The sequence below is a fragment of the Brugia malayi genome, assembly GCF_000002995.4.
Source record: "Brugia malayi strain FR3 genome assembly, contig: Bm_v4_Chr4_scaffold_001, whole genome shotgun sequence".
NCBI classification, from domain to species: Eukaryota; Metazoa; Nematoda; class Chromadorea; order Rhabditida; family Onchocercidae; genus Brugia; species Brugia malayi.
In genome coordinates this window covers 6,372,357-6,383,606 of record NW_025062478.1, presented here as the reverse complement: position 1 = coordinate 6,383,606, position 11,250 = coordinate 6,372,357, and the positions used below count along the sequence as shown (strand labels likewise).

Below are 11,250 nucleotides of genomic sequence, written 5' to 3'. Positions count from 1 at the left end.
GTTTCACTTTTATTGCTTTTACGACTTCCCAGTAGTTTGATGTAAACAAAACTGATGTAAAATGAAAAAGACGCAAATAATTCTCAACTTATCCAGAAAAAGTCGCATTCTCGTTACCTTACTTTTGAATAGCCTTGATTGGAGAGATCTTGATAATAATAGAATTTTGGAACTAACATTCCCAGAAAGTAAAGACAATAGTCCTTCATTTTACTACTCTAACAAATGCCATCTAACAAATGCAACAATAATTTTCAATTGTCAGACAGATATTTCTGATCTGGTAATAATTTGAAACATTTTATTTCCGATCGATAATTTCTCACAAATGTATTCCATAGTTTTTCATTTGTAGGAAAAATATACAGAGTCTATAAGTTTATGCCTAAATAAATCTAACAATTATATTTTTTAATCTAACTAACTTGGTTTTCGACATATGGAAAATCGCGACAATTCTATTTTTCTATTTCACCAAGGAAACTTTTAATTTTTACTCAGTTCCTCTATTTTTCTTTTCATCAGACCTATATATACATTTTATTTTGCGATTGTCTGTTATAACTTTGATAATTCAAGGTTTTTTCATGTTCTTTTTGGATAATTAAGTGTTAATTTCACAAACTAGATAAAATATGATAAAATTCTGCTTTTATATTTAAATTATATCTGACAGTTGAAGAGAGTAAGCATGAAAATAAGCATAAAGTAATGTTCGAAATATTGTAATATGTCAAAACGGATGATTGGACCATTTATTGTCATATATTTTTAGTTGAATGTCTTGGTTGACAAATTAAGAGCGGAAAGGACATTCTCTATGTACTGGGTACTACTGAAATTCTACTGTCTTCAAATCGAATGGGGCGGCATTTCCAGAAGTTTTCTTTGACATGTTCAAAATGATGACTTCTAAGAAGGAAATTTCAATATTAATTGTAGTGTTTTCAATGTTCTCTTAATTTTAAATTGTTTGCTATCCGCAATTTAGATCACTTCTTTCATTCTCTACAAGTATAATGAACGTCTTTTGAGAATACATACCCATATTTTAACTTAATTATTCATTATCTCTTAATGAATTATGCTTTTTAATCGTGAATGACGTTAGCAATCTTTTTAAAAACAGATAATATTATTTGTTAAATTTCATCTATCGAACTGCATTCTGAAATGCTTGAAATACTTTTATCTTATGTGTGCCATCACAAAAAATCACATTTAGGATATTTTAATCACAAGTAGTTTTTATCACTCGCATCACTTATTTCATCCACTCTCATGTAAAATTTTTACCAACTTTCCAACATATTCCCTTTGTCATTTTCTGCACAAAATTTCAGATTGTGTTCGTTCAAAGTCCTTTCTCTTAATTAAAGGTTTTCTGTTTCTGAGCTGTAAGTTTATTGCGTATTATTTTTCGTTATTATTTGTAATGATGAAGGAGCAAATCGTATATCACAGATATAAAATTGTGCTGAAACTCGGGAACTAGCTGAAAAGAGGGCATTGGTGGACTAAGTGAACGACAATGTCGGAATGAAAACTGTAGGTAGTCTGGTGATACTGATAGTGGCCATTTTTATCGATATTTCACACTTGTGCATCGCTGGAGAATTTGACGAATTGATGGAATTTGGTATTTTCATTCCTTTCATTTTATCTTCAAATTTACGCTTTGTATGCTTTATTAGTCTGTTTTCATCAATCTATTTCTAAATTATTTTCCAGTTTATATAAAATTTGAGTTTACATGGGTTCTATCAACTTACACTGTGAAATGTTCTTACTACAGTGCATCTAAAGTCTGTCTAGTGAGCAAAAGCAGAATTTATAAAGTTTATTTGTTATTTCTTGTCTAGAAGGAAAAGGTATAATTAATTATCTAATTAAGCTGAAAATTGTCCCTTTTTATTGTCTATCACACAGAAAAGTGTGAAAGACAATGAAGAAAAGCAGTACTTTTTATGTGTCAAAATATATTTAAATAGTGGGATCTTCATTGCTATACTGATATTATGAAAATGCGAAAGATTAATATGAAATATTTAAGAAATTATTTGAACACCGTTTGCAATTTTCAACATAACATTTTAAGCCCATTTAATTTAATGAAACCCTTTATAAAATTAGTTTTATTTCATTGATATCAAATATGATATTAGTTAATAAGTTTAACAGTTTGATTATTATCATAGTTAAGCTCTTATCAATCCATATAATCTATTTTCAGACACCATACCTCGTCGGTTCGAATGCTTTTCCTGTATGTCACTGAGCTATCAAGAAAGCTGGGAACATCTGCAATATATTTATACGGCACCTAAGGTTTTCTAATGATAATTTTACGTATTGATTCTTAAACTCTTAAACTCAATAAAAGCTTCAGATGAACTTCGTATTCTTAAGTTAAAATAATCACATCATTAGATGCCTTTGTTAATAAAGTTCAAGAGGACTTATTAGCTTTTTTCTATACATGTAACAGCATGAGGAAGGGAAGAAAAAGTTATACACTTCAAAAGTAGAAGCTAAGGAAGAATTGAAATTGTAAAATTAATCAGCCATAAAGGTCTTTTTCCTGAATTTTGCTTAATTTAGAGAGAATAGAGAGAATCAAGCAGTTAAAATGATGTATTAAAGTTAAAGAACACTTAAGTGACAAATTTCTGAAATTGTTATTGCCATATCAATCTTCCTTCCAGATTTTAATGTAAGATAAGCAAGGTGTGTTTAATTACGATATTCAGATGTTTACGAATCGATGTAACGAGCCACAACTTTCAAATCATATTCCTACTGTAATTTGTTCAACAATGTGTGTTAATTTACTCGAACCGGATGTTGAAGCTGGTTTGTTGGCGGTTATTCCTTGATCACTAAATTGACATAACAAATTTATGACGCATGACCACACTAAATTACTGGCATCAAAACTAATGCAGAGAGAGGCTTTATGGGTTATGGGTTAACTAATAGGTAAAATTGTATGGACAAGTGACATCCTTGATTGACACATATAGTAATATATACATAAATCAGTCAAAGAAAAACGTCACACATTACTTGTTTCCTTTTGGATTTCAAAATGATCATAGCTTTTCATTTTTTAAAGATTATTATCCTCTTGCTGCACGTGATTAGAATTCAAACAATACTGCTGAGGACTGGAGAACAAATATGGAAAATTATTTTCTCTTTTAGTGGTATCTTCTAAGCTTCAATGTTTTTTTTTTTTTTTTTTTTAGGTGTATTTATCGGTTTTAAATTTATCCGTGGCTGCATGGATCGAGTGTTAAGGAATGGTTTCAATGAGACCGCAATAAGAACGCATCGCTTTCAAGCGGTAAGTTTAGCTTTTCAATCATGAAAAATTGATAGATGAATATCCTATAGAATTAGAAGGACAGAAATAACCGTTTCTGTTTAGGTAAATCAATGTCGAAGTTTGCCCCGTGCTCATTTGTACAATCTGGACCGCAGACAACTTTATCCGGTATTCGGTGATGTACAATTGTGTACTTGTTATGGAGACAGATGCAACGGCTTATCGGATACTGTCAGCAGTTCAGATTACAGTACGCTACTATTGTTGATATGCTTCATTGTCTTGCTAAGGATATGAAAAACAGACGCTAGCTGATCAGCCATTACTTGTTAAGGCTGAAATTTCCTTATTTTCTTATAGTTAATGTTAGACAAATTTAATTTAAAATATTAAGATAACTAAAGATTTCCTTGAATGAATCTAATGTTTATGGATTCTGGAAAAAACATGAGACTATTATTTCCTTAGTGTTAGTGAACACTCGTAGAATGGTGCCTTGGTTCAACTAAATTTAATAATAAACATATCGATGACAGCTTCAAACATCAGAAAGCATTCGAAATGAACAGCTCAACATTTCTTCAACTCCTATTCACCAATGTTAAAATCAATCAAAGTATATTATCTCTCAAAATTTTCTTTATTTATTTGATAGAAAATTCAGTATGCAAAGCTATTTTTAAAATATTTACTGATTTAATTGATAAATTGCGGAAACACTTCGTCACTACCCATAACCATAACCAAACAGCTGACACATTTAAGCGCACCATATGGATATAAATGTCAGATGAATCGATCGCAGGGAGACAGGTTCACCCACATATGCGTCATCTCATAACACTACTTTCTATGTCACATGAATTCGTATGGTACAGGTCGTTTTACATCACTTTGACATTACGGTCGGAATCAGACTATGTCACTTTGATCACATGGTTTCAATAACGGAGTTGGTTTTATTATGGTTGACGTATGCGCTAGGAAAATTTGTTGCTGGTGCTATGTTTTGCACAAGAACTCAGTTTTTGAGGAGGAGGAGGATTATTGATGAGAACGACGGTGCAGAGAATCCAAAAGGATTTAAATCGTGTTTAAATTTGTGGGTATGTAAGGAACCGCGCGGACTTATCAGTACACTTTGGAAAGAATCTGATAATACAATGCAAACTGTTCAGTGTAAAGGAAGCATTATATCGAATTATCTATAAATGTTTACTTCTAAAAGAAGTATAAAAGAAAATGAAAGCGATGCCAACTGAACGTGTGATTCCGTAATGCATAGCTGCAACGACTCATTCTAAAAAGACTTTGCGTTCACTACTTGGGTATGTACTGAATACATTTCGAATACGGTCCCTTCAAGGTACTTCTGTAGCTGTTGATCTGTAGCTGTTTGTGTACTTGTATATATATTATTTCTGAAATCAAAACATCTGCGTAATCTTGAAGTGCTTTTGGTTAACGAGGATCAGTGCTGGTACTGTTGCTACTTCAATGTAAGATAAAGGCAAGCATTGCTTTACTGAGTTTAAAATGGTTTTGAATTGTCAACAAGTTGCCTACGTTAGTTCCTTTCTTATTGCCGTCACGTGATATGGCTGACTGTAGTAAAACAGAACTGGTATGAAGTAGACGATAAAATAATCAAGGTGACTGGAACCGTGACCATTTTGTGTTTTCTTGATGGCTAAAATTTTTTTCTGTGTGGCTGTAGTTTTTGTTTTTTGGCTGAAATGCGCTACTTAAAAGCATTTGTAGTTGTAATAACTAGACGGTACAAGTCGTAGTGCACAGATAATTGCTTTTGGTGTTAGATTAAACAAATTTAACACTTTTACCAGAAAGATTATCAAAAGAGATCCCTAGTTTTTCGAAGGGGTCATTTTATTAGTTGGCTACTGAAAAAGGAATGATGAGTGGAATGAAGAAGAAATGAAGCTTGAATTCCTAACTGAATCATTTATTGATTGATGATACAACTGGGTGAACTTTTCTATTGTGATGTAGAGCTGCTAAGAAAAAGCGTTAAAGGTATTCCTGGTACCTGCATGTTTGGTTTTAGCTGATCACAGAATGTAATTGAGTAAATCTGGAAGGGATGCTGATTCCATTCTGGCAAAAACTGGTTGCAGTAATAAAGGGATTAATAAAGGCCTTTTTTTTGTTTTTGCATTCTTTGGAAGGCTCTGTTTAAAAGAAGAGATGGATATGGATAAAATGAGTGCCATTACTGGATGTTCTTTAAGGAAGGAAGATGTATTTTGCATTGAAGCTATTGGAGAATCCGTACATGTTCAGATGGGATGATTGCGTTTTTGCATTTCTGTGGTTGGTAGCAGGCAATTGGGTGTTTCGGGCGGAAGCGTCACATGAACCATCACTTTTCTTAACATCTGCAACAGGGAAACTTTCTGTACGGTTCAAGATATAAACGAATTTTTTTTTTGTGAAACATAAACGAAGATTTATGAAATAAAGATTTATCTAAAATTGTTGAAAACTAGTTAAAAGAGTCGTTCTACTCATTACCGTTCTGTGGTAAGAAAGCCGTTCGAGCTGTATAAAAAGTGTAACAGAGAACTGGACTTATAATTGCATTTGAATTCATTTGCAGAGAAAGCATTGCCTATAAAAAGTACTACCTACTTAATATGGACCAGATTTCTTGAAATAGTCGAAGTTAAGAATATGTACATTAACAACTGTTATTTCTTACCAATTCGGAATGCGTTTACAGACCACTGAAAAGATGTACTGAAGACTTTTTTAAAATATGATCTTTCAGACATTTTGCAACGAGTTTAAGTAACTTGAAAAGAGGAAAAAAATTTATGAAACATAGTGAAGAATCACTAATATTAAGAAAATAATGCATACTTTTTCCTCGCCAATTAACTCACGAATTCTTAACTTAAGCACCTTACCACTATGTAAAAATGACAACATTCGGACAGTTTAGTAATTTGGGGTTATACAGTTTGGAGCTATCGATTACATCACTTAGTAAGTAGTAAGACATGAGGGTATCATAATTTGAACATTGTGAAACATTTTTGTGTTGTTGCTATAGTAATTTCTCATTTGTGTTTTCTTGCGTAATGTTATGTTAATCCACTCTTTGGTACTAGTACTAACATCTCAGATTTGATAATTATTTTTATACTTGCAGATGACGAAATGCCCAGAAGTAATAACACTTGATAACAGCGATGACGACGATAGTGATGGGTACAGTTCAGTAAGCCGAAATGTGGGGGCAACTGCTTCGGTCATTCGTGCGAAACCTCTCAGTTTCTCAGCACTACAAGTCAGGGTGGTTTTTAGTTTTTCATCAGTTATGACTGTTTCCTTTATGGACTAAATAGCATTTGAAGGCTCAGAGAAGATTTGTCCAGGAAACATTTTGTACAAGTACTGATTTTTCAAAAGAAATTTTAGGTGAATAATCGTACTGAATATTGTAACTTTCTGTTGTACTGCTTATGTAAATTAATGACTTAGGAAATTTAGCAGTTAAGATTGCAGAAAGGGTGAAGTAGTTTTGCTGGAGCAGCTGCGTAACTTGAGGTTGACTAGTTAGTCGTTAAGTTCCAAAAAGCAGTTTGCATGGATTCGTTAATTGTTTTTCAAATAAACTTCAAATAAAGTTTATATCAGTTGATTAAGTAGCTCATAATAAGCTTTCGGTAAAGTGCTAATGAAAGAATGATGTGTTCAAGTTACAGCAGTCTTCAGTCAGCAGACTACCATTGCATACTACAGCTCCCCGTCGAGCAGAGTTTTGCCGAATCAATGTTTCGGAAACTCCTGCACCACTAATATTACAAAAAGTCTCGTCAGCTTCACATTTGGAAATTCGAAATCATGCCATATCGGACGCGGAAAATGATGTTAGTTATACAACTTTATCATTGTCACGGGAAGAAAATAGCTTGGATTCGTATTGCTATGAAAGTTATGATCCAAAAGCACCACCATTTGAAGCACAACAATTCAATGTCAAATTCCGAGTAGGTTGATTTCTTATTTAAATTAAGTTATTATTTATCGAAATTGAGAATACATAATAATATCTGATGTATCTTTATCCATTAGCCATCGACAAATTGAGTAACGGATGGAGAGCATTTCGATTGATTTTGCCTGGAATTCATTCATAACTTACCACAAATAAATGTCTTGTACAGAATTATCAGATAGAAGAACTAGCAAGAAAATTTGCTTTTGCTTCAATTATCAGTTTGATTATATGAATGTTTTCAGTGTTCTATTGGAAGCTGTAGAATGCTGCTTTCAAATAATGTAAGTTTCATGTTCCATCTTTGGGCACATTTAACTGAGTTCAGTTATGGCAGTAGTCCTAACTGCCCTCGAGAAATGCATCGCTTCTGCCGTTGTCCTCAATGCCTGCATTTATTCCCTACGGCATATCGTCTGCAAATCCACTATAATAATGTTCACAGTGCAACGCCATCCTCATCCACATGTAAAATATGTGAAATCACTGTAGATGAAGTACGTTTGTAATTCGTATTTTTTACGATGCTATCCTTTATGTTTAAAAATGTGATACTCAGTGCTATTAATGCTATTAGTTACAAGTTCCTAATTCAGCTTATAATCTTAGAATCCTTACAAAACTCGAGTCTGTATGATTTATTGAAATACTGGAAGTATTTATTCATTCCATTATTGTAATAGAAGGGCATCGTTAAGAAAATTCTCTGTGCTTAAAAAGTCAGCATTTGGTTGATTATAAACAAAACTGGTTTGCAACTTTGGTATGTTTACAATTTTCTTTCCTCTCATTCAAATCTCTTTTAACCGAAAATGTAATTATTGTGATTTCAGGACAAGCACCGGCAAATTCATGGCGATTTCGATGCTCCATTTCATTGCAGGAAATGTCGATACAGGACATCGATGAGAACCCATTTTATAGATCATTTTGTTCGATTTCATTCGAATACACGCACTTTGTTGTGTCCGTTCTGTCTTTACTGCCATGTTATACCAAAAGACAATGCGTCATCTGTGATAAATGAACACGAATATGTTAAACATTTTTTGCTACATCAGGAAGGTCAGATATTTCAAGAATATGAGCAAATAATATTAACGTAATTGTTCTATATAAATCCCTAACATTATTTAATATCAATTAATTGCACGATTTCTAATAAATTGTAGCTGGTAAAATGATGATAATCTTTCTAGTTTTAGAAAACTATGGTTGTGATCAGTGCTCACTGAAATTCATACGACATGCTGATAAAATTGCTCATCGGAGAGAACATACTCAACCAAATCTGAAATGGATTTCAAAAAGTGTGCAGGTACATACAAGACGAAAGGTAAAAACTGAATTAACATTTTGACACTGTCTATCTTTACTTGGCCCCGTTTCACCTTAATATTTTATTCTTTCTTGACTTAAAGAAAAGTGGTTATTTTTCTTAATAAAGTTTCACACAAAAAATTTTCGACTAGATTAGTTTTGGTTTTATTTCAGTCAACCTTTTATAAATCTTTCTTTATCAAGAGTATTGTTTTTTTTTAAAGGGCCGTAAGTTATGGTCAAGAAAAAAAAAGTGGAAATGCATGGAATGTAATGAAGGGTTAAATGATGTGTGCGAACATTTCAAACGTACATATTATTGTTCTTGCGGTTATCGTACAAACTGTCACGTTGCGTCACAACGACACAAATTCGTCAAGTGCAAAAAGGAACGAGGAGGGATGACGAGGCAAATTTAAGCTTTATCACTATTCTTACAAAGCAGCATCATAAATAAATTGTGAAAAATATTTGTGTTGTTGTTATTGTTATTTCAACTGCCAGACACATTGCAGTACTTATTTGGTTTGTGTCGAGTAATATATATTGAATGATATAACTCCGAATTTTACTTATTGTAAGCGTTTCTTCTATAACTCTCTTTGTTGCATTTCGACGCTTCATAAATTTTGCTGACTAAGAGAAGATTCAAAAATATAAATGATATTTCACTTATTTCTGAACAAGAATCTCTAATGTAAGGAATAAATTTATTTACTCATAAACTTGCAAAGTAGTTTTTATTATAATAAAGGTTTGTAACAATTTAAACTACTGTTTTAGGGATTCATTAGTTCCCTGTTTCAGAGCTCAATTGTTACCTTCATTAGTTGTCTGTAATCGATGTAAACGTGCATCATGTATTGAACGAAACATCTTGGACCATGTGCGTAGTTGCAGTGGAGGACGTTGTGTTATTGTTGATCTGAAGCAAGAAAAGAGTAATATTCTCAGCCAATATAATGATGAACTAGAGGTTAGTACCAATATGTATTTTTACTTTATTTTTATACTGCGTCTTATTTTTGGTAATTTAAATTAAAAAAAAAAAAAGTAGTTTTGGAAGAACATCCTGTTCTCAAGTTAATTTTATATGAATTGATGAAAGACTGGTTTTCTGAAGACTCAATAAATTTTGCTCGTTATTACGTCACATGCTGGAAGATTTGAAGTAGCTTCTCATTTCCAAACGTTCCAACCGATGCAGAAAGAAAAAGAACAGTTAATTGGCTACCTGATTAGAAAATGCTTTGTGATATTTAAAACTTTTGCTCATGTAGATGAGAATTTTTGCTATTCGTCCGGAGGAAAAAGCAATAAAGCTTGGTAATGGTGTTGCTGCGCTAGACTTTCATAATTTTTGTCGTACACGAGATCAAAATTCTTTGTCGCCCTCTGTTGTCAAAGCAAACGTGGAACTGAACAACGCTCGTCTACACATTTTGTAAGCTTTTCGTACTATTTAGGTCATGAGGTAAAAATAGGCTTCTAGTAATATCAGTTGACAATAACGATGCTTTTTATTTGCAAACTATACATTTGTGTGTTTAAATCCAAAGCAATCGACAGACATGCATTTAGTTGAGGAGGACACAGTTCAAACATAAGTAGTTGAATCTTTTATAATCATCACTTTTTTCACTTTCATAGTCCTAAAGAGACTTTGAACAAAGTTATCGAAAGAATGAAATATTTACAGGAAGAAGATTTGTCCGAGACCGCTGTTTTCTTTTGCCGATATGCTCAACTGTTCTTGATCATCGTTTCTTCATGTACTTTCTTTGAATTTGTATTATCACTCATTTATTGCTCATATGTTTGTTTTTTATCACTTTATAAAATTTCGAGTTTTAGTTTTAGTAGCATGTAACTCAGATCTCGTTTTTTTTTTTTCTTTTTTTTTTTAAAAAAAATCTAATAATGAAATGATTACAAAAATCGATAATTTCACCAGTTATACGTAGGTCTCAATAACGTCATGAATGGTGTTTTTTGTTTTATTACCCCAGTCTTAATATCCAGGATGTTGGAAAGTATGTATCAACTGGAAAAAAAACCTTTGTTTTAATAAATATTTATAATTGCTTTTAGAACCTTTAAATAGTACACCGCTCAATCCTGTGTATTTGGCAATTGTTTTATGTCATTATCTGGTTGGTGTTATTTCTACTAAATGCTGTTCAAAAGATCTGTTACATTCCGATCTTATGTGTCTTTGTTATTTATTATAATGGAAATGTGAGATCTATGGACTTATATTGCAGTACACCAAATTGGTTCACTGTTTAATTTATGTGGTTAAAAATAGCAATGAAGTGAGAATGATATTTCTTAGCAACGAGGTGAGAAACCCATAATATTTCGTTCATTTAGTCGCTTAACTTTTCATTCAAGATCGGAATTGGCACAAAATAATTGCTAGCATGTGTAGTGAGAGGAAAGACAAAATTTGAGTAAAATGGAAACAATTAAGGAGAGAATAATGCGGCTATAACTAGTCGATTGAAACGTTCTGATCACAGATTACATCATCATAATAAACCTACAGCTTGAAATTGATCGCTGAAAGTGTTCTTACATT

At 32.4% G+C, this 11,250-nt stretch overlaps 2 protein-coding genes across 3 annotated transcripts; both read left to right on the top strand.

Annotated features, from left to right (window-relative positions):
- Positions 1-1,539: 1,539 nt before the first annotated feature.
- On the top strand, positions 1,540-3,625 carry Bma-hot-2 (Uncharacterized protein; the record flags this gene model as incomplete). The annotated part of the gene is made up of 5 exons (XM_001901817.2): positions 1,540-1,639; positions 2,234-2,328; positions 2,751-2,853; positions 3,249-3,346; positions 3,431-3,625. The coding sequence occupies 5 exons, from the start codon at positions 1,540-1,542 to the stop codon at positions 3,623-3,625; spliced, it is 591 nt and encodes a 196-aa protein (XP_001901852.1).
- Positions 3,626-5,585: 1,960 nt separating this feature from the next.
- Bma-row-1 (Uncharacterized protein) lies at positions 5,586-10,426 on the top strand (the record flags this gene model as incomplete). Of its 2 annotated transcripts, none has more annotated exons than XM_043081863.1 (10): positions 5,586-5,744; positions 6,501-6,638; positions 7,057-7,341; positions 7,595-7,846; positions 8,183-8,414; positions 8,555-8,685; positions 8,894-9,078; positions 9,477-9,645; positions 9,950-10,113; positions 10,369-10,426. In XM_043081863.1, 10 exons carry the CDS (start codon positions 5,586-5,588, stop codon positions 10,424-10,426), a joined length of 1,773 nt encoding a protein of 590 aa, XP_042937797.1. The 2 variants fall into 2 exon arrangements, with proteins under 2 accessions (XP_042937797.1, XP_042937798.1); XM_043081864.1 differs by having other exon boundaries at positions 6,501-6,644.
- Positions 10,427-11,250: the final 824 nt, after the last annotated feature.